The 22,830-nt window shown below is 53.2% G+C and overlaps 1 protein-coding gene across 1 annotated transcript; it reads left to right on the top strand.

The window, feature by feature from the left end:
• The first annotated feature begins 1,067 nt into the window (after positions 1 to 1,067).
• On the top strand, positions 1,068 to 4,568 carry RPS13 (ribosomal protein S13). The gene is made up of 6 exons (XM_073550767.1): positions 1,068 to 1,214; positions 1,894 to 1,942; positions 2,083 to 2,161; positions 3,275 to 3,444; positions 4,310 to 4,410; positions 4,492 to 4,568. Exons 1-6 carry the CDS (start codon positions 1,192 to 1,194, stop codon positions 4,523 to 4,525), a joined length of 456 nt encoding a protein of 151 aa, XP_073406868.1. The 5' UTR covers positions 1,068 to 1,191; the 3' UTR covers positions 4,526 to 4,568.
• The last annotated feature ends 18,262 nt before the right edge of the window (positions 4,569 to 22,830 follow it).

Below are 22,830 nucleotides of genomic sequence, written 5' to 3'. Positions count from 1 at the left end.
ACGTGGTCTGGTCACGGTGCGGCGGTGTGACGCGGTCTGGTCACGGTGGTGCGGTGTCTGGTCACGGTGTGACGTGGTCTGGTCACGGTGCGGCGGTGTGACGTGGTCTGGTCACGGTGGTGCGGTGTCTGGTCACGGTGTGACGTGGTCTGGTCACAGTGTGACGTGGTCTGGTCACAGTGTGACGTGGTCTGGTCACGGTGGTGCGGTGTCTGGTCACGGTGTGACGCGGTCTGGTCACGGTGGTGCGGTGTCTGGTCACGGTGTGACGCGGTCTGGTCATGGTGGTGCGGTGTCTGGTCACGGTGTGACGCGGTCTGGTCACGGTGGTGCGGTGTCTGGTCACGGTGTGACGCGGTCTGGTCACGGTGTGACGTGGTCTGGTCATGGTGCAGCGGTGTGACGTGGTCTGGTCACGGTGTGACGCGGTCTGGTCACGGTGCGGCGGTGTCTGGTCACGGTGTGACGCGGTCTGGTCACGGTGCGGCGGTGTGACGTGGTCTGGTCACGGTCGGCGGTGTCTGGTCACGGTGGTGCGGTGTCTGGTCACGGTGGTGCGGTGTCTGGTCACGGTGTGACGCGGTCTGGTCACGGTGGTGCGGTGTCTGGTCACGGTGTGACGTGGTCTGGTCACGGTGGTGCGGTGTCTGGTCACGGTGGTGCGGTGTCTGGTCACGGTGGTGCGGTGTCTGGTCACGGTGTGACGGTATTCGCTGTGTGCGGTATTGTTGTGTACGGGGGTCACTTGTTCTCTCTGCGATCACTGCGCGCGGGGGACGTGGAGGGCCGGGGGGGAGACGAGCAGCCGCCGACGCGTCACTATAGCTGGGACACCGGCACACAGCTGCAGGGAGGCCCCTGGGGACCATTCCCCCCACCCTGGGTACGGGTCTGGTGCCGGTAGACCCCGCCCGGCCTCTGTGCAGCCTCGGGATGACAGGGATAATAATCATCATCACTGATCGCTCAGCAGCGGCCAAGCCGCGTGCACCGTGCAGTGAGCCGAGCATGCGCACTCAGAGCTAGGCGCCGGGGCACGCCCCCGTAATCCCAAACACATCACAGTGACTTATGGGTAATGGAGGGGGTTGTAGCCGGGCTGGTCCCGCCCTCGCTGTGACGCACTTCCGCTGCAGCCTGTGACCTGCGCGCTGCTGACTTCCGCCCTCTCTTTTCCTCACAGCCGCCATCATGGGTCGCATGCACGCTCCAGGGTGAGAGCCGGGGCCGGCGGCGGGGAGGGAGCGGCGAGGCCGGGCAAGGCGGGTGTGACGGCGGCCGTGGCTCCTCGTGTGCGCGTGACTCCGTCGGGAGGAGGACACGGTGCGCGGGCTGTTATCAGTCACCAGGGCGGAGAACCGGGGTCCGGCGCCTGCTCCCCGCTGTGGGACGCGGAGGAACCGACTGCTGACGGCCCCGCGCTGATGCCGCCTCTTGTGTCTTTCCACATTTCTATCACCTGGTGGTGTGAGCCGGGGGCTAAAGATGGACGGAGGGGGGGTCGTGGATGCTGGGGGTTGGGGGGCTGTGGCGGATGCTGGGGGCTGTGGCGGATGCTGTGGGCTGTGGCGGATGCTGGGGGCTGTGGCGGATGCTGGGGGCTGTGGCGGATGCTGGGGGCTGTGGCGGATGCTGGGGGCTGTGGCGCTGTGGCGGATGCTGGGGGCTGTCGCCGATGCTGGGGGCTGTGGGGGCTGTCGCCGATGCTGGGGGCTGTGGGGGCTGTCGCCGATGCTGGGGGCTGTGGGGCCTGTCGCGGGGGCTGGGGGTTGGGGGCCTGTCGCGGAGGTTGGGGGCTGTTGCGGGGGCTGGGGGGGCCTGTCGTGGAGGCTGGGGGGGCCTGTCGCTGGTGATATCACTTGTATGCTGACATCTGGCTTTCTCTCCTTACAGAAAGGGCTTGTCCCAGTCCGCTCTCCCCTACAGACGCAGCGTCCCCACGGTGAGTAGCGTCCCCGCCCCTGTAGCTGCCATCTCTAGGGTTGGTGGGTTTCCCTGTGCCATCGGCCTCATCAGCTGCAGCTTGTTCTGAGTGCTACTGCTCCGACTACAACTCCCGGTATCTTGTGTATTATTTCTTAGTGGCTGAAGCTGACGTCTGACGATGTGAAGGAGCAGATCTACAAGCTCGCCAAGAAGGGGCTCACCCCATCCCAGATTGGTGAGTGCAGCGGGCTGACCTGTGAGGGTGCTGTCTCGGGGTTGGGAGGGTAGAATGATGCTGTACTGGGGAGGGGTTCTGTTTTGGAGGGGGGTTGCGTATGGGGAGATGCTGTCCCGGAGGGTGAGGTGGAGTGTGTGCATTGGAGGGGATGCTGTAGCAGGTGTGTTTGGGGGTAATGCTGTACCGGAGGTTGTGTGGCAGGCGTGTTTGGGAGGGGGATGCTGTATCGGAGGGGGGGGTGTGGCAGGCGTGTTTGGGAGGGGGATGCTGTACCGGAGGGGGGGGGTGAGTTGGGAATGCTGTCCTGGAGGGTGAGGTGGAGTGTGTGCATTGGGGGGGATGCTGTAGCAGGTGTGTTTGGGGGGATTCTGTATCAGAGGGAGTGTGTGTGGTAGGCATGTTTGGGAGGGGGATGCTGTACCGGGGGGGGGGAGGGGTGTGGCAGGCGTGTTTGGGAGGGGGATGCTGTACCGGAGGGGGGGGGGGGTGAGGGGGATGCTGTATCAGAGGGGGGGGGTTGTGTGTGGCAGGTGTGTTTGGGAGGGCGATGCTGTATCGGAGGGGGTGTGTGGTAGGCGTGTTCGAGAGGGGGATGCTGTACCGGAGGTTGTGTGGCAGGCGTGTTTGGGAGGGGGATGCTGTACCGGAGGGGGGGTGGCAGGCGTGTTTGGGAGGGGGATGCTGTACCGGAGGGGGGGTGGCAGGTGTGTTTGGGAGGGGGATGCTGTACCGGAGGGGGGAGTGTGTGTGTGGCAGGCGTGTTTGGGAGGGGGATGCTGTACCGGAGGAGGGGTGTGGCAGGCATGTTTTGGGAGGGGTGCTGTCTCGGAGGGTGGGTTGTTGTGTAAGGGAGCGGGGGGGCAGCTGTCATGGGGGTAAGGGTGCTGTCTTGGGGTGGGGGTTGTGCTGTCCCGGAGGCTGGGGGACCTTCATCGGGGTATTCCTGGCATGTGACATAGAATCATAGAATCGTAGAGTTGGAAGGGACCTCCTGGGCCATCTGGTCCAACCCCCTGCTCAAAGCAGGATTCGCTAAATCATCCCAGTTAGATGTCTGTCCAGCCTCTGTTTGAAGACTTCTGTTTGAAGACATGTCTCTGGCTCCTGCAGGAGTCATTCTCCGAGATTCTCATGGAGTCGCTCAGGTTCGTTTTGTTACTGGCAACAAAATTCTGAGAATCCTGAAGTCCAAAGGCCTCGCCCCCGACCTCCCGGAGGACCTGTACCACCTGATCAAGAAGGCCGTCGCCGTGCGCAAACACCTGGAGAGGAATAGGAAGGTGAGCGGTGCTGCCGTCCGTGCTCCCCTTACTGGCTGCATGGTGTCCCTCCTGTGAGTGAAGGGGAATTGTCCTCGCCAGCTCCTCCTGGTGCGTTGGGAAGGGGATCACCTGTCCTTGCCGGCTCCTCCTGATGCAGGGGAAGGGGTCATCTGTTCTTGCTGGCAGCGGAATGAAGGGGTCACCTGTCCTCACCGACTCCTCCTGATATGGGGGGAAGGGGTCACCTGTCCTCTCCTGCTCCTCCTGATGCGGGGGGAAGGGGTCACCTGTCCTCGCCGGCTCCTCCTGATGCGGGGGGAAGGGGTCACCTGTCCTCGCCGGCTCCTCCTGATGCGGGGGGAAGGGGGTCACCCGTCCTCGCCGGCTCCTCCTGATGCGGGGGGAAGGGGGTCACCCGTCCTCGCCGGCTCCTCCTGTTGCGGGGGGGGAAGGGGTCACCCGTCCTCGCCGGCTCCTCCTGTTGCGGGGGGGGAAGGGGTCACCCGTCCTCGCCGGCTCCTCCTGTTGCGGGGGGGGAAGGGGTCACCCGTCCTCGCCGGCTCCTCCTGTTGCGGGGGGGGAAGGGGTCACCCGTCCTCGCCGGCTCCTCCTGATGCGGGGGGAAGGGGTCACCCGTCCTCGCCGGCTCCTCCTGTTGCGGGGGGGGAAGGGGTCACCCGTCCTCGCCGGCTCCTCCTGGTGTGTTGGGAAGGGGTCACCTGTTCTCACCGTCAGCGGGGGGGGGGAGGGGGTCACCTGTTCTTGCTGGCTCCTTTGAGGCAGGGGGCATCGGTGTTAGGTGGCTCCTCTTGGTGCATGTGAGGGGGTGGCTGCTGTGCTTGGTGGTTGCTGCGGTAATGACTTCAGCTTCTGTCTTCTCCAGGATAAAGATGCTAAATTCCGTCTGATTCTCATCGAGAGCCGGATCCACCGATTGGCTCGATACTACAAGACTCGGCGCGTCCTGCCGCCCACCTGGAAATAGTGAGTATCCCACAGTGATTTGTTTTGGGGGGGCTCTTTCTCTGGTGTCATCGTTACTGAGCGAGCTTTTTTCTTTTGCAGTGAGTCGGCCACAGCGTCCGCCCTGGTTGCATAGAGCCCTTTGTTCTGACACAATAAAGTTTGACTTTCACACCTGAGCTCGGGTCTTGTTTCGCTCGTGGGTTGGTTTGGGTGAAGGCTTCGGGGGGGGCTCTGGTTGGAGAGATCATGATGATCGGGCCAGGGGCTCTGGACTGGTAACGGAGCACCTAATAAAAGTTATACACTTCCCCCTGTCCTCCCAAACACGACTCATTATATCGCAGCCCAATATGGTAATGTAATACAACATCCCATCCATGCTCAAAACGCAACAAATCACAGTTTAATCCCCACCATATCACCCCAACCGTTAAGCAGCACAACATTAATGACCAGCTCATGACCCACTCACTGAACCCCTTATTACAAATATAAATGCCCCTAACACCACATAGCCGCAGCGGACGCAGGCATAGATGCTGCAGGTCGTCCTCATGCTCCTGAGATGATTCCTGCCATTATTCCCGCTGTCCCTCTAAGGCCAGCTTCACATTTGCGTATGGAGGCGCTGCGGATTTCCTCTGAAGCTCCGCACACAGCCTCACCTCCTCTGGTCAGTTCTGCCTTCGTCGGCATGCAGCCTGCATCTTTAGCATTAGGTACGCAGGCTGTGCCGATGTATACGGATGCCTCCGCATGTGTCGTTTTGGCGCAGGTCACCGCACCGTCAAATGCCTGTGCACCTAATGCTAAAGATGGGGTATGTAGGCTGCATGCTGACGGAGGCAGAACTGACCAGAGGAGGTGAGGCTGTGTGCAGAGCTTCACGGAGGAAGTCCGCTGCTCCTCCATACGTAAATGTGAAACCGGCCTCAAAGACGATCCTCCCGTTACCATCGGAGACACAGCTCACATAGGAGCCGCCACAGCTCTCGGCCCTCTGGATGGCGTTCTACATCGAGATGGTTCAACGCATCTGAGTCCCAATAGGCAGGCTCGGGCACATGACAGCCACCAGCAGTCATGCTCCATCATTGACTGCCAGGCGGGGAGACCCATCTCCCACCGCCTCCGGCCAATTCAAGAACCAGACCATCGCCCAAGCGGACGCCGGAGTTCCTCCATCACCGGGAGTCTCTTCTCTCGTGTCAGACAGCGGTGAGTGTTTTGAAGCCAATGACAACGCCGTACAGGGGGAAGGAGCTAGCCTCTAGTTCAACAGTTAACGCGACCATGCGGTTTAACCGTCAACAAGGCGACACCTCAGTCAGCGAGCTTGCACAAAGATGTTTTTCTGTGGAATTAGCCCGCTAGGCGCACACACAGATCAAGAGACCAGACCTAAAATAGGGAATAATGACTGTCGACATATGGTCGTTATCATCAGCCGACCTGTAACAGACTGTAGATAAAGGAGGAAAAGCCAACGGGTATACGATAGAAATAGACCAACAATAGGAAACAACGAATAACTGGCTACAGGCGGTTTCAGTCCTAGGCCAGAAACATCCGGAACGCTGCTCTGTGTGTGTGTATGTATATATATATATATATATCTAATATATAAAGCTCAAAGTGTGTATGTATTAGTGATGGGAAGTTCGGCTCTTTTTGGTGATCTGGCTCATTCGGCTCCGCTCACCATAAAGAGACTGCGCTTTTGGCTCCTTTAACGGCTCTTTTTTAATATTAATCCGTTTTCCACAGTCATCGTTCCAGGTCTTTGCCTGTACAGTGAGGGCCTCATTCTCCCTAAGGATCTAGTGACGCAGTGTAGACTGTTATTCAGCATTGCTGTGTCCTCAGATTGTCAGCTCTTGTGATCAGGCCCCTGCTCCTCGCTCCGGTCTCTCCTGTACAGTGAGGCCTCATTATACCCCTGTATAAGGATCTAGTGACGCAGTGTAGACTGTTATTCAGCATTGCTGTTTCCTCAGATTGTCAGCTCTTGTGATCAGGCCCCTGCTCCTCGCTCCGGTCTCTCCTGTACAGTGAGGCCTCATTATACCCCTGTATAAGGATCTAGTGACGCAGTGTAGACTGTTATTCAGCATTGCTGTGTCCTCAGATTGTCAGCTCTTGTGATCAGGCCCCAGCTCCTCGCTCCGGTCTCTCCTGTACAGTGAGGCCTCATTATACCCCTGTATAAGAATCTAGTGACGCAGTGTAGACTGTTATTCAGCATTGCTGTGTCCTCAGATTGTCAGCTCTTGTGATCAGGCCCCAGCTCCTCGCTCCGGTCTCTCCTGTACAGTGAGGCCTCATTATACCCCTGTATAAGGATCTAGTGACGCAGTGTAGGCTGTTATTCAGCATTGCTGTCTCCTCAGATTGTCAGCTCTTGTGATCAGGCTCCTGCTCCTCGCTCCGGTCTCTCCTGTACAGTGAGGCCTCATTATACCCCTGTATAAGGATCTAGTGACGCAGTGTAGACTGTTATTCAGCATTGCTGTCTCCTCAGATTATCAGCTCTTGTGATCAGGGCCCTGCTCCTCGCTCCGGTCTCTCCTGTACAGTGAGGCCTCATTATACCCCTGTATAAGGATCTAGTGACGCAATGTAGACTGTTATTCAGCATTGCTGTGTCCTCAGATTGTCAGCTCTTGTGATCAGGCCCCTGCTCCTCGCTCCAGTCTCTCCTGTACAGTGAGGCCTCATTATACCCCTGTATAAGGATCTAGTGACGCAGTGTAGACTGTTATTCAGCATTGCTGTGTCCTCAGATTGTCAGATCTTGTGATCAGGACCCTGCTCCTCGCTCCGGTCTCTCCTGTACAGTGAGGTCTCATTATACCCCTGTATAAGGATCTAGTGACGCAGTGTAGACTTATTCAGCATTGCTGTGTCCTCAGATTGTCAGCTCTTGTGATCAGGACCCTGCTCCTCGCTCCGGTCTCTCCTGTACAGTGAGGTCTCATTATACCCCTGTATAAGGATCTAGTGACGCAGTGTAGACTGTTATTCAGCATTGCTGTCTCTTCAGATTGTCAGCTCTTGTGATCAGGACCCTGCTCCTCGCTCCGGTCTCTCCTGTACAGTGAGGTCTCATTATACCTCTGTATAAGGATCTAGTGACGCAGTGTAGACTGTTATTCAGCATTGCTGTCTCCTCAGATTGTCAGCTCTTGTGATCAGTCCCCTGCTCCTCGCTCCGGTCTCTCCTGTACAGTGAGGCCTCATTGTACCCCTGTATAAGGATCTAGTGACGCAGTGTAGACTTATTCAGCATTGCTGTCTCCTCAGATTGTCAGCTCTTGTGATCAGGCCCCTGCTCCTCGCTCCGGTCTCCTGTACAGTGAGGCCTCGTTATACCCCTGTATAAGGATCTACTGACGCAGTGTAGACTGTTATTCAGCATTGCTGTGTCATCAGATTGTCAGCTCTTGTGATCAGTCCCCTGCTCCTCGCTCCGGTCTCTCCTGTACAGTGAGGCCTCGTTATACCCCTGTATAAGGATCTACTGACGCAGTGTAGACTGTTATTCAGCATTGCTGTCTCCTCAGATTGTCAGCTCTTGTGATCAGGCCCCAGCTCCTCGCTCCGGTCTCTCCTGTACAGTGAGGCCTCATTATACCCCTGTATAAGGATCTAGTGACACAGTGTAGACTGTTATTCAGCATTGCTGTCTCCTCAGATTGTCAGCTCTTGTGATCAGGCCCCTGCTCCTCGCTCCGGTCTCTCCTGTACAGTGAGGCCTCATTATACCCCTGTATAAGGATCTAGTGATGAGGGTAGACTGTTATTCAGCATTGCTGCTTCCTCAGATTGTCAGCTCTTGTGATCAGGCCTCTGCTCCTCGCTCCGGTCTCTCCTGTACAGTGAGGCCTCATTATACCCCTGTATAAGGATCTAGTGACGCAGTGTAGACTGTTATTCAGCATTGCTGTGTCCTCAGATTGTCAACTCTTGTGATCAGGCCCCTGCTCCTCGCTCCGGTCTCTCCTGTACAGTGAGGCCTCATTATACCCCTGTATAAAGATCTAGTGACGCAGTGTAGACTGTTATTCAGCATTGCTGTCTCTTCAGATTGTCAGCTCTTGTGATCAGGCCCCTGCTCCTCGCTCCGGTCTCTCCTGTACAGTGAGGCCTCATTATACCCCTGTATAAGGATCTAGTGACGCAGTGTAGACTGTTATTCAGCATTGCTGTGTCCTCAGATTGTCAGCTCTTGTGATCAGGACCCTGCTCCTCGCTCCGGTCTCTCCTGTACAGTGAGGTCTCATTATACCCCTGTATAAGGATCTAGTGACGCAGTGTAGACTGTTATTCAGCATTGCTGTGTCCTCAGATTGTCAGCTCTTGTGATCAGGACCCTGCTCCTCGCTCCGGTCTCTCCTGTACAGTGAGGCCTCATTGTAACCCTGTATAAGGATCTAGTGACGCAGTGTAGACTTATTCAGCATTGCTGTCTCCTCAGATTGTCAGCTCTTGTGATCAGGCCCCTGCTCCTCGCTCCGGTCTCTCCTGTACAGTGAGGCCTCGTTATACCCCTGTATAAGGATCTAGTGACGCAGTGTAGACTGTTATTCAGCATTGCTGTGTCCTCAGATTGTCAGCTCTTGTTATCAGGCCCCTGCTCCTCGCTCCGGTCTCCTGTACAGTGAGGCCTCATTATACCCCTGTATAAGGATCTAGTGACGCAGTGTAGACTTATTCAGCATTGCTGTCTCCTCAGATTGTCAGCTCTTGTGATCAGGCCCCTGCTCCTCGCTCCGGTCTCTCCTGTACAGTGAGGCCTCATTATACCCCTGTATAAGGATCTAATGACGCAGTGTAGACTGTTATTCAGCATTGCTGTGTCCTCAGATTGTCAGCTCTTGTGATCAGGCCTCTGCTCCTCGCTCCGGTCTCTCCTGTACAGTGAGGTCTCATTATACCCCTGTATAAGGATCTAGTGACGCAGTGTAGACTGTTATTCAGCATTGCTGTCTCCTCAGATTGTCAGCTCTTGTGATCAGGCCCCTGCTCCTCGCTCCGGTCTCCTGTACAGTGAGGCCTCATTATACCCCTGTATAAGGATCTAGTGACGCAGTGTAGACTGTTATTCAGCATTGCTGTCTCCTCAGATTGTCAGCTCTTGTGATCAGGCCTCTGCTCCTCGCTCCGGTCTCTCCTGTACAGTGAGGTCTCATTATACCCCTGTATAAGGATCTAGTGATGCAGTGTAGACTGTTATTCAGCATTGCTGTCTCCTCAGATTGTCAGCTCTTGTGATCAGGCCTCTGCTCCTCGCTCCGGTCTCTCCTGTACAGTGAGGCCTCATTATACCCCTGTATAAGGATCTAGTGACGCAGTGTAGACTGTTATTCAGCATTGCTGTCTCCTCAGATTGTCAGCTCTTGTGATCAGGCCCCTGCTTCTCGCTCCGGTCTCTCCTGTACAGTGAGGCCTCATTATACCCCTGTATAAGGATCTAGTGACGCAGTGTAGACTGTTATTCAGCATTGCTGTCTCCTCAGATTGTCAGCTCTTGTGATCAGGCCTCTGCTCCTCGCTCCGGTCTCTCCTGTACAGTGAGGCCTCATTATACCCCTGTATAAGGATCTAGTGACGCAGTGTAGACTGTTATTCAGCATTGCTGTCTCCTCAGATTGTCAGCTCTTGTGATCAGGCCCCTGCTCCTCGCTCCGGTCTCCTGTACAGTGAGGCCTCATTATACCCCTGTATAAGGATCTAGTGACGCAGTGTAGACTGTTATTCAGCATTGCTGTGTCCTCAGATTGTCAGCTCTTGTGATCAGGCCCCAGCTCCTCGCTCCGGTCTCTCCTGTACAGTGAGGCCTCATTATACCCCTGTATAAGGATCTAGTGACACAGTGTAGACTGTTATTCAGCATTGCTGTCTCCTCAGATTGTCAGCTCTTGTGATCAGGCCTCTGCTCCTCGCTCCGGTCTCTCCTGTACAGTGAGGCCTCATTATACCCCTGTATAAGGATCTAGTGACGCCGTGTAGACTGTTATTCAGCATTGCTGTGTCCTCAGATTGTCAGCTCTTGTGATCAGGCTCCTGCTCCTCGCTCCGGTCTCTCCTGTACAGTGAGGCCTCATTATACCCCTGTATAAGGATCTAGTGACGCCGTGTAGACTGTTATTCAGCATTGCTGTGTCCTCAGATTGTCAGCTCTTGTGATCAGGCCCCTGCTCCTCGCTCCGGTCTCTCCTGTACAGTGAGGCCTCATTATACCCCTGTATAAGGATCTAGTGACGCCGTGTAGACTGTTATTCAGCATTGCTGTCTCCTCAGATTGTCAGCTCTTGTGATCAGGCCCCTGCTCCTCGCTCCGGTCTCTCCTGTACAGTGAGGCCTCATTATTCCCCTGTATAAGGATCTAGTGACGCAGTGTAGACTGTTATTCAGCATTGCTGTCTCCTCAGATTGTCAGCTCTTGTGATCAGGCCTCTGCTCCTCGCTCCGGTCTCTCCTGTACAGTGAGGCCTCATTATACCCCTGTATAAGGATCTAGTGACGCCGTGTAGACTGTTATTCAGCATTGCTGTCTCCTCAGATTGTCAGCTCTTGTGATCAGGCCCCTGCTCCTCGCTCCGGTCTCTCCTGTACAGTGAGGCCTCATTATACCCCTGTATAAGGATCTAGTGACGCCGTGTAGACTGTTATTCAGCATTGCTGTTTCCTCAGATTGTCAGCTCTTGTGATCAGGCCTCTGCTCCTCGCTCCGGTCTCTCCTGCACAGTGAGGCCTCATTATACCCCTGTATAAGGATCTAGTGACGCAGTGTAGACTGTTATTCAGCATTGCTGTTTCCTCAGATTGTCAGCTCTTGTGATCAGGCTCCTGCTCCTCGCTCCGGTCTCTCCTGTACAGTGAGGCCTCATTATACCCCTGTATAAGGATCTAGTGACGCAGTGTAGACTGTTATTCAGCATTGCTGTCTCCTCAGATTGTCAGCTCTTGTGATCAGGCCCCTGCTCCTCGCTCCGGTCTCTCCTGTACAGTGAGGCCTCATTATTCCCCTGTATAAGGATCTAGTGACGCAGTGTAGACTGTTATTCAGCATTGCTGTGTCCTCAGATTGTCAGCTCTTGTGATCAGGCTCCTGCTCCTCGCTCCGGTCTCTCCTGTACAGTGAGGCCTCATTATACCCCTGTATAAGGATCTAGTGACGCAGTGTAGACTGTTATTCAGCATTGCTGTGTCCTCAGATTGTCAGCTCTTGTGATCAGGCCCCTGCTCCTCGCTCCGGTCTCTCCTGTACAGTGAGGCCTCATTATTCCCCTGTATAAGGATCTAGTGACGCAGTGTAGACTGTTATTCAGCATTGCTGTCTCCTCAGATTGTCAGCTCTTGTGATCAGGCCCCTGCTCCTCGCTCCGGTCTCTCCTGTACAGTGAGGCCTCATTATTCCCCTGTATAAGGATCTAGTGACGCAGTGTAGACTGTTATTCAGCATTGCTGTCTCCTCAGATTGTCAGCTCTTGTGATCAGGCCCCTGCTCCTCGCTCCGGTCTCTCCTGTACAGTGAGGCCTCATTATACCCCTGTATAAGGATCTAGTGACGCAGTGTAGACTGTTATTCAGCATTGCTGTCTCCTCAGATTGTCAGCTCTTGTGATCAGGCCCCTGCTCCTCGCTCCGGTCTCTCCTGTACAGTGAGGCCTCATTATTCCCCTGTATAAGGATCTAGTGACGCAGTGTAGACTGTTATTCAGCATTGCTGTCTCCTCAGATTGTCAGCTCTTGTGATCAGGCTCCTGCTCCTCGCTCCGGTCTCTCCTGTACAGTGAGGCCTCATTATACCCCTGTATAAGGATCTAGTGACGCAGTGTAGACTGTTATTCAGCATTGCTGTGTCCTCAGATTGTCAGCTCTTGTGATCAGGCCCCTGCTCCTCGCTCCAGTCTCTCCTGTACAGTGAGGCCTCATTATACCCCTGTATAAGGATCTAGTGACGCAGTGTAGACTGTTATTCAGCATTGCTGTCTCCTCAGATTGTCAGCTCTTGTGATCAGGCCCCTGCTCCTCGCTCCGGTCTCTCCTGTACAGTGAGGCCTCATTATACCCCTGTATAAGGATCTAGTGACGCAGTGTAGACTGTTATTCAGCATTGCTGTGTCCTCAGATTCTCAGCTCTTGTGATCAGGCCCCTGCTCCTCGCTCCGGTCTCTCCTGTACAGTGAGGCCTCATTATACCGCTGTATAAGGATCTAGTGACGCAGTGTAGACTGTTATTCAGCATTGCTGTCTCCTCAGATTGTCAGCTCTTGTGATCAGGCCTCTGCTCCTCGCTCCGGTCTCTCCTGTACAGTGAGGCCTCATTATACCGCTGTATAAGGATCTAGTGACGCAGTGTAGACTGTTATTCAGCATTGCTGTCTCCTCAGATTGTCAGCTCTTGTGATCAGGCCCCTGCTCCTCGCTCCGGTCTCTCCTGTACAGTGAGGCCTCATTATACCCCTGTATAAGGATCTAGTGACGCAGTGTAGACTGTTATTCAGCATTGCTGTCTCCTCAGATTGTCAGCTCTTGTGATCAGGCCCCTGCTCCTCGCTCCGGTCTCTCCTGTACAGTGAGGCCTCATTATACCCCTGTATAAGGATCTAGTGACGCAGTGTAGACTGTTATTCAGCATTGCTGTCTCCTCAGATTGTCAGCTCTTGTGATCAGGCCCCTGCTCCTCGCTCCGGTCTCTCCTGTACAGTGAGGCCTCATTATACCCCTGTATAAGGATCTAGTGACGCAGTGTAGACTGTTATTCAGCATTGCTGTGTCCTCAGATTGTCAGCTCTTGTGATCAGGCCCCTGCTCCTCGCTCCGGTCTCTCCTGTACAGTGAGGCCTCATTATACCCCTGTATAAGGATCTAGTGATGCAGTGTAGACTGTTATTCAGCATTGCTGTTTCCTCAGATTGTCAGCTCTTGTGATCAGGCCCCTGCTCCTCGCTCCGGTCTCTCATGTACAGTGAGGTCTCATTATACCCCTGTATAAGGATCTAGTGACGCAGTGTACACTGTTATTCAGCATTGCTGTGTCCTCAGATTGTCAGCTCTTGTGATCAGGCCTCTGCTCCTCGCTCCGGTCTCTCCTGTACAGTGAGGTCTCATTATACCCCTGTATAAGGATCTAGTGACGCAGTGTAGACTGTTATTCAGCATTGTTGTCTCCTCAGATTGTCAGCTCTTGTGATCAGGCCCCTGCTCCTCGCTCCACTCTCTCCTGTACAGTGAGGCTTCATTATACCCCTGTATAAGGATCTAGTGACGCAGTGTAGACTGTTATTCAGCATTGCTGTGTCCTCAGATTGTCAGCTCTTGTGATCAGGCCCCTGCTCCTCGCTCCGGTCTCTCCTGTACAGTGAGGCCTCATTATACCCCTGTATAAGGATCTAGTGACGCAGTGTAGACTGTTATTCAGCATTGCTGTCTCCTCAGATTGTCAGCTCTTGTGATCAGGCCCCTGCTCCTCGCTCCGGTCTCTCCTGTACAGTGAGGCCTCATTATACCCCTGTATAAGGATCTAGTGACGCAGTGTAGACTGTTATTCAGCATTGCTGTCTCCTCAGATTGTCAGCTCTTGTGATCAGGCCCCCCCTGCTCCTCGCTCCGGTCTCTCCTGTACAGTGAGGCCTCATTATACCCCTGTATAAGGATCTAGTGATGCAGTGTAGACTGTTATTCAGCATTGCTGTCTCCTCAGATTGTCAGCTCTTGTGATCAGGCCCCTGCTCCTCGCTCCGGTCTCTCCTGTACAGTGAGGCCTCATTATACCGCTGTATAAGGATCTAGTGACGCAGTGTAGACTGTTATTCAGCATTGCTGTCTCCTCAGATTGTCAGCTCTTGTGATCAGGCCCCTGCTCCTCGCTCCGGTCTCTCCTGTACAGTGAGGTCTCATTATACTCCTGTATAAGGATCTAGTGATGCAGTGTAGACTGTTATTCAGCATTGCTGTTTCCTCAGATTGTCAGCTCTTGTGATCAGGCCCCTGCTCCTCGCTCCGGTCTCTCCTGTACAGTGAGGCCTCATTATACCCCTGTATAAGGATCTAGTGATGCAGTGTAGACTGTTATTCAGCATTGCTGTTTCCTCAGATTGTCAGCTCTTGTGATCAGGCCCCTGCTCCTCGCTCCGGTCTCTCCTGTACAGTGAGGTCTCATTATACTCCTGTATAAGGATCTAGTGATGCAGTGTAGACTGTTATTCAGCATTGCTGTTTCCTCAGATTGTCAGCTCTTGTGATCAGGCCCCTGCTCCTCGCTCCGGTCTCTCCTGTACAGTGAGGTCTCATTATACTCCTGTATAAGGATCTAGTGATGCAGTGTAGACTGTTATTCAGCATTGCTGTTTCCTCAGATTGTCAGCTCTTGTGATCAGGCACCTGCTCCTCGCTCCGGTCTCTCCTGTACAGTGAGGCCTCATTATACCCCTGTATAAGGATCTAGTGATGCAGTGTAGACTGTTATTCAGCATTGCTGTTTCCTCAGATTGTCAGCTCTTGTGATCAGGCCCCTGCTCCTCGCTCCGGTCTCTCCTGTACAGTGAGGTCTCATTATACCCCTGTATAAGGATCTAGTGACGCAGTGTAGACTGTTATTCAGCATTGCTGTGTCCTCAGATTGTCAGCTCTTGTGATCAGGCCCCTGCTCCTCGCTCCGGTCTCTCCTGTACAGTGAGGCCTCATTATACCCCTGTATAAGGATCTAGTGATGCAGTGTAGACTGTTATTCAGCATTGCTGTTTCCTCAGATTGTCAGCTCTTGTGATCAGGCCCCTGCTCCTCGCTCCGGTCTCTCCTGTACAGTGAGGTCTCATTATACCCCTGTATAAGGATCTAGTGACGCAGTGTACACTGTTATTCAGCATTGCTGTGTCCTCAGATTGTCAGCTCTTGTGATCAGGCCTCTGCTCCTCGCTCCGGTCTCTCCTGTACAGTGAGGTCTCATTATACCCCTGTATAAGGATCTAGTGACGCAGTGTAGACTGTTATTCAGCATTGTTGTCTCCTCAGATTGTCAGCTCTTGTGATCAGGCCTCTGCTCCTCGCTCCGCTCTCTCCTGTACAGTGAGGCTTCATTATACCCCTGTATAAGGATCTAGTGACGCAGTGTAGACTGTTATTCAGCATTGCTGTCTCCTCAGATTGTCAGCTCTTGTGATCAGGCCTCTGCTCCTCGCTCCGCTCTCTCCTGTACAGTGAGGCTTCATTATACCCCTGTATAAGGATCTAGTGACGCAGTGTAGACTGTTATTCAGCATTGTTGTCTCCTCAGATTGTCAGCTCTTGTGATCAGGCCTCTGCTCCTCGCTCCGCTCTCTCCTGTACAGTGAGGCTTCATTATACCCCTGTATAAGGATCTAGTGACGCAGTGTAGACTGTTATTCAGCATTGCTGTCTCCTCAGATTGTCAGCTCTTGTGATCAGGCCTCTGCTCCTCGCTCCGCTCTCTCCTGTACAGTGAGGCCTCATTATACCCCTGTATAAGGATCTAGTGACGCAGTGTAGACTGTTATTCAGCATTGCTGTCTCCTCAGATTGTCAGCTCTTGTGATCAGGCCTCTGCTCCTCGCTCCGGTCTCTCCTGTACAGTGAGGTCTCATTATACCCCTGTATAAGGATCTAGTGACGCAGTGTAGACTGTTATTCAGCATTGTTGTCTCCTCAGATTGTCAGCTCTTGTGATCAGGCCTCTGCTCCTCGCTCCGCTCTCTCCTGTACAGTGAGGCTTCATTATACCCCTGTATAAGGATCTAGTGACGCAGTGTAGACTGTTATTCAGCATTGCTGTCTCCTCAGATTGTCAGCTCTTGTGATCAGGCCTCTGCTCCTCGCTCCGGTCTCTCCTGTACAGTGAGGCCTCATTATACCCCTGTATAAGGATCTAGTGACGCAGTGTAGACTGTTATTCAGCATTGTTGTCTCCTCAGATTGTCAGCTCTTGTGATCAGGCCCCTGCTCCTCGCTCCGGTCTCTCCTGTACAGTGAGGCCTCATTATACCCCTGTATAAAGATCTAGTGACGCAGTGTAGACTGTTATTCAGCATTGCTGTCTCCTCAGATTGTCAGCTCTTGTGATCAGGCCTCTGCTCCTCGCTCCGGTCTCTCCTGTACAGTGAGGCCTCATTATACCCCTGTATAAGGATCTAGTGACGCAGTGTAGACTGTTATTCAGCATTGCTGTCTCCTCAGATTGTCAGCTCTTGTGATCAGGCCTCTGCTCCTCGCTCCGGTCTCTCCTGGACAGTGAGGCCTCATTATACCCCTGTATAAGGATCTAGTGACGCAGTGTCGACTGTTATTCAGCATTGTTGTCTCCTCAGATTGTCAGCTCTTGTGATCAGGCCACCGCTCCTCGCTCCGGTCTCTCCTGTACAGTGAGGTCTCATTATACCCCTGTATAAGGATCTAGTGATGCAGTGTAGACTGTTATTCAGCATTGCTGTGTCCTCAGATTGTCAGCTCTTGTGATCAGGCCTCTGCTCCTCGCTCCGGTCTCTCCTGTACAGTGAGGCCTCATTATTCCCCTGTATAAGGATCTAGTGACGCAGTGTAGACTGTTATTCTGCATTGCTGTCTCCTCAGATTGTCAGCTCTTGTGATCAGGCCCCTGCTCCTCGCTCCGGTCTCTCCTGTACAGTGAGGCCTCATTATACCCCTGTATAAGGATCTAGTGACGCCGTGTAGACTGTTATTCAGCATTGCTGTCTCCTCAGATTGTCAGCTCTTGTGATCAGGCCCCTGCTCCTCGCTCCGGTCTCTCCTGTACAGTGAGGTCTCATTATACCCCTGTATAAGGATCTAGTGACGCAGTGTAGACTGTTATTCAGCATTGCTGTCTCCTCAGATTGTCAGCTCTTGTGATCAGGCCCCTGCTCCTCGCTCCGGTCTCTCCTGTACTGTGAGGCCTCATTATTCCCCTGTATAAGGATCTAGTGACGCAGTGTAGACTGTTATTCTGCATTGCTGTCTCCTCAGATTGTCAGCTCTTGTGATCAGGCCCCTGCTCCTCGCTCCGGTCTCTCCTGTACAGTGAGGCCTCATTATACCCCTGTATAAGGATCTAGTGACGCCGTGTAGACTGTTATTCAGCATTGCTGTCTCCTCAGATTGTCAGCTCTTGTGATCAGGCCCCTGCTCCTCGCTCCGGTCTCTCCTGTACAGTGAGGCCTCATTATACCCCTGTATAAGGATCTAGTGATGCAGTGTAGACTGTTATTCAGCATTGCTGTGTCCTCAGATTGTCAGCTCTTGTGATCAGGCCTCTGCTCCTCGCTCCGGTCTCTCCTGTACAGTGAGGCCTCATTATTCCCCTGTATAAGGATCTAGTGACGCAGTGTAGACTGTTATTCAGCATTGCTGTGTCCTCAGATTGTCAGCTCTTGTGATCAGGCCTCTGCTCCTCGCTCCGGTCTCTCCTGTACAGTGAGGCCTCATTATTCCCCTGTATAAGGATCTAGTGATGCAGTGTAGACTGTTATTCAGCATTGCTGTCTCCTCAGATTGTCAGCTCTTGTGATCAGGCCCCTGCTCCTCGCTCCGGTCTCTCCTGTACAGTGAGGTCTCATTATACCCCTGTATAAGGATCTAGTGACGCAGTGTAGACTGTTATTCAGCATTGCTGTCTCCTCAGATTGTCAGCTCTTGTGATCAGGCCCCTGCTCCTCGCTCCGGTCTCTCCTGTACTGTGAGGCCTCATTATTCCCCTGTATAAGGATCTAGTGACGCAGTGTAGACTGTTATTCTGCATTGCTGTCTCCTCAGATTGTCAGCTCTTGTGATCAGGCCCCTGCTCCTCGCTCCGGTCTCTCCTGTACAGTGAGGCCTCATTATACCCCTGTATAAGGATCTAGTGACGCCGTGTAGACTGTTATTCAGCATTGCTGTCTCCTCAGATTGTCAGCTCTTGTGATCAGGCCCCTGCTCCTCGCTCCGGTCTCTCCTGTACAGTGAGGCCTCATTATACCCCTGTATAAGGATCTAGTGATGCAGTGTAGACTGTTATTCAGCATTGCTGTGTCCTCAGATTGTCAGCTCTTGTGATCAGGCCTCTGCTCCTCGCTCCGGTCTCTCCTGTACAGTGAGGCCTCATTATACCCCTGTATAAGGATCTAGTGATGCAGTGTAGACTGTTATTCAGCATTGCTGTCTCCTCAGATTGTCAGCTCTTGTGATCAGTCCTCTGCTCCTCGCTCCGGTCTCTCCTGTACAGTGAGGCCTCATTATTCCCCTGTATAAGGATCTAGTGACGCAGTGTAGACTGTTATTCAGCATTGCTGTCTCCTCAGATTGTCAGCTCTTGTGATCAGGCCTCTGCTCCTCGCTCCGGTCTCTCCTGTACAGTGAGGCCTCATTATTCCCCTGTATAAGGATCTAGTGACGCAGTGTAGACTGTTATTCAGCATTGCTGTCTCCTCAGATTGTCAGCTCTTGTGATCAGGCCCCTGCTCTTCGCTCCGGTCTCTCCTGTACAGTGAGGCCTCATTATTCCCCTGTATAAGGATCTAGTGACGCAGTGTAGACTGTTATTCTGCATTGCTGTCTCCTCAGATTGTCAGCTCTTGTGATCAGGCCCCTGCTCCTCGCTCCGGTCTCTCCTGTACAGTGAGGCCTCATTATACCCCTGTATAAGGATCTAGTGACGCCGTGTAGACTGTTATTCAGCATTGCTGTCTCCTCAGATTGTCAGCTCTTGTGATCAGGCCCCTGCTCCTCGCTCCGGTCTCTCCTGTACAGTGAGGTCTCATTATACCCCTGTATAAGGATCTAGTGACGCAGTGTAGACTGTTATTCAGCATTGCTGTCTCCTCAGATTGTCAGCTCTTGTGATCAGGCCCCTGCTCCTCGCTCCGGTCTCTCCTGTACAGTGAGGTCTCATTATACCCCTGTATAAGGATCTAGTGACGCAGTGTAGACTGTTATTCAGCATTGCTGTGTCCTCAGATTGTCAGCTCTTGTGATCAGGCCCCTGCTCCTCGCTCCGGTCTCTCCTGTACAGTGAGGTCTCATTATACCCCTGTATAAGGATCTAGTGACGCAGTGTAGACTGTTATTCAGCATTGCTGTCTCCTCAGATTGTCAGCTCTTGTGATCAGGCCCCTGCTCCTCGCTCCGGTCTCTCCTGTACAGTGAGGCCTCATTATTCCCCTGTATAAGGATCTAGTGACGCAGTGTAGACTGTTATTCAGCATTGCTGTCTCCTCAGATTGTCAGCTCTTGTGATCAGGCTCCTGCTCCTCGCTCCGGTCTCTCCTGTACAGTGAGGCCTCATTATACCCCTGTATAAGGATCTAGTGACGCAGTGTAGACTGTTATTCAGCATTGCTGTCTCCTCAGATTGTCAGCTCTTGTGATCAGGCCCCTGCTCCTCGCTCCGGTCTCTCCTGTACAGTGAGGCCTCATTATACCCCTGTATAAGGATCTAGTGACGCAGTGTAGACTGTTATTCAGCATTGCTGTCTCCTCAGATTGTCAGCTCTTGTGATCAGGCCCCTGCTCCTCGCTCCGGTCTCTCCTGTACAGTGAGGCCTCATTATACCCCTGTATAAGGATCTAGTGACGCAGTGTAGACTGTTATTCAGCATTGCTGTCTCCTCAGATTGTCAGCTCTTGTGATCAGGCCCCTGCTCCTCGCTCCGGTCTCTCCTGTACAGTGAGGCCTCATTATACCCCTGTATAAGGATCTAGTGACGCAGTGTAGACTGTTATTCAGCATTGCTGTCTCCTCAGATTGTCAGCTCTTGTGATCAGGCCCCTGCTCCTCGCTCCGGTCTCTCCTGTACAGTGAGGCCTCATTATACCCCTGTATAAGGATCTAGTGACGCAGTGTAGACTGTTATTCAGCATTGCTGTCTCCTCAGATTGTCAGCTCTTGTGATCAGGCCCCTGCTCCTCGCTCCGGTCTCTCCTGTACAGTGAGGCCTCATTATACCCCTGTATAAGGATCTAGTGACGCAGTGTAGACTGTTATTCAGCATTGCTGTGTCCTCAGATTGTCAGCTCTTGTGATCAGGCCTCTGCTCCTCGCTCCGGTCTCTCCTGTACAGTGAGGCCTCATTATACCCCTGTATAAGGATCTAGTGACGCAGTGTAGACTGTTATTCAGCATTGCTGTCTCCTCAGATTGTCAGCTCTTGTGATCAGGCCCCTGCTCCTCGCTCCGGTCTCCTGTACAGTGAGGCCTCATTATACCCCTGTATAAGGATCTAGTGACGCAGTGTAGACTGTTATTCAGCATTGCTGTGTCCTCAGATTGTCAGCTCTTGTGATCAGGCCCCAGCTCCTCGCTCCGGTCTCTCCTGTACAGTGAGGCCTCATTATACCCCTGTATAAGGATCTAGTGACACAGTGTAGACTGTTATTCAGCATTGCTGTCTCCTCAGATTGTCAGCTCTTGTGATCAGGCCTCTGCTCCTCGCTCCGGTCTCTCCTGTACAGTGAGGCCTCATTATACCCCTGTATAAGGATCTAGTGACGCAGTGTAGACTGTTATTCAGCATTGCTGTGTCCTCAGATTGTCAGCTCTTGTGATCAGGCCTCTGCTCCTCGCTCCGGTCTCTCCTGTACAGTGAGGCCTCATTATACCCCTGTATAAGGATCTAGTGACGCAGTGTAGACTGTTATTCAGCATTGCTGTCTCCTCAGATTGTCAGCTCTTGTGATCAGGCCCCTGCTCCTCGCTCCGGTCTCTCCTGTACATTGAGGCCTCATTATACCCCTGTATAAGGATCTAGTGACGCAGTGTAGACTGTTATTCATCATTGCTGTGTCCTCAGATTGTCAGCTCTTGTGATCAGGCCCCTGCTCCTCGCTCCGGTCTCTCCTGTACAGTGAGGCCTCATTATACCCCTGTATAAGGATCTAGTGACGCAGTGTAGACTGTTATTCAGCATTGCTGTCTCCTCAGATTGTCAGCTCTTGTGATCAGGCCCCTGCTCCTCGCTCCGGTCTCTCCTGTACAGTGAGGCCTCATTATACCCCTGTATAAGGATCTAGTGACGCCGTGTAGACTGTTATTCAGCATTGCTGTCTCCTCAGATTGTCAGCTCTTGTGATCAGGCTCCTGCTCCTCGCTCCGGTCTCTCCTGTACAGTGAGGCCTCATTATACCCCTGTATAAGGATCTAGTGACGCCGTGTAGACTGTTATTCAGCATTGCTGTCTCCTCAGATTGTCAGCTCTTGTGATCAGGCCTCTGCTCCTCGCTCCGGTCTCTCCTGTACAGTGAGGCCTCATTATACTCCTGTATAAGGATCTAGTGACGCAGTGTAGACTGTTATTCATCATTGCTGTGTCCTCAGATTGTCAGCTCTTGTGATCAGGCCCCTGCTCCTCGCTCCGGTCTCTCCTGTACAGTGAGGCCTCATTATACCCCTGTATAAGGATCTAGTGACGCAGTGTAGACTGTTATTCAGCATTGCTGTGTCCTCAGATTGTCAGCTCTTGTGATCAGGCCCCTGATCCTCGCTCCGGTCTCTCCTGTACAGTGAGGCCTCATTATACCCCTGTATAAGGATCTAGTGACGCAGTGTAGACTGTTATTCAGCATTGCTGTCTCCTCAGATTGTCAGCTCTTGTGATCAGGCCTCTGCTCCTCGCTCCGGTCTCTCCTGTACAGTGAGGCCTCATTATACCCCTGTATAAGGATCTAGTGACGCAGTGTAGACTGTTATTCAGCATTGCTGTGTCCTCAGATTGTCAGCTCTTGTGATCAGGCCCCTGCTCCTCGCTCCGGTCTCTCCTGTACAGTGAGGCCTCATTATACCCCTGTATAAGGATCTAGTGACGCAGTGTAGACTGTTATTCAGCATTGCTGTGTCCTCAGATTGTCAGCTCTTGTGATCAGGCCCCTGCTCCTCGCTCCGGTCTCTCCTGTACAGTGAGGTCTCATTATACCCCTGTATAAGGATCTAGTGACGCAGTGTAGACTGTTATTCAGCATTGCTGTCTCCTCAGATTGTCAGCTCTTGTGATCAGGCCTCTGCTCCTCGCTCCGGTCTCTCCTGTACAGTGAGGCCTCATTATACCCCTGTATAAGGATCTAGTGACGCAGTGTAGACTGTTATTCAGCATTGCTGTGTCCTCAGATTGTCAGCTCTTGTGATCAGGCCCCTGCTCCTCGCTCCGGTCTCTCCTGTACAGTGAGGCCTCATTATACCCCTGTATAAGGATCTAGTGACGCAGTGTAGACTGTTATTCAGCATTACTGTGTCCTCAGATTGTCAGCTCTTGTGATCAGGCCCCTGCTCCTCGCTCCGGTCTCTCCTGTACAGTGAGGCCTCATTATACCCCTGTATAAGGATCTAGTGACGCAGTGTAGACTGTTATTCAGCATTGCTGTGTCCTCAGATTGTCAGCTCTTGTGATCAGTCCCCTGCTCCTCGCTCCGGTCTCTCCTGGACAGTGAGGCCTCATTATACCCCTGTATAAG

This window comes from Dendrobates tinctorius, unplaced genomic scaffold, assembly GCF_039654945.1.
Source record: "Dendrobates tinctorius isolate UK_male_01 unplaced genomic scaffold, ASM3965494v1 ptg000168l, whole genome shotgun sequence".
In the NCBI taxonomy this organism is placed as follows: Eukaryota; Metazoa; Chordata; class Amphibia; order Anura; family Dendrobatidae; genus Dendrobates; species Dendrobates tinctorius.
The sequence above is the reverse complement of the archived record's forward strand: the minus strand, read 5'-3'. Positions and strand labels throughout refer to the sequence as shown.

Coding starts and splice junctions, on each gene's coding strand:
- RPS13 (XM_073550767.1), top strand. CDS start 1,192: ATGGGTCGCATGCACGCTCCAGG. Junction 1,215..1,893: donor GGTCGCATGCACGCTCCAGG/GTGAGAGCCGGG, acceptor CTCTCCTTACAG/AAAGGGCTTGTCCCAGTCCG. Junction 2,162..3,274: donor GCTCACCCCATCCCAGATTG/GTGAGTGCAGCG, acceptor TGGCTCCTGCAG/GAGTCATTCTCCGAGATTCT.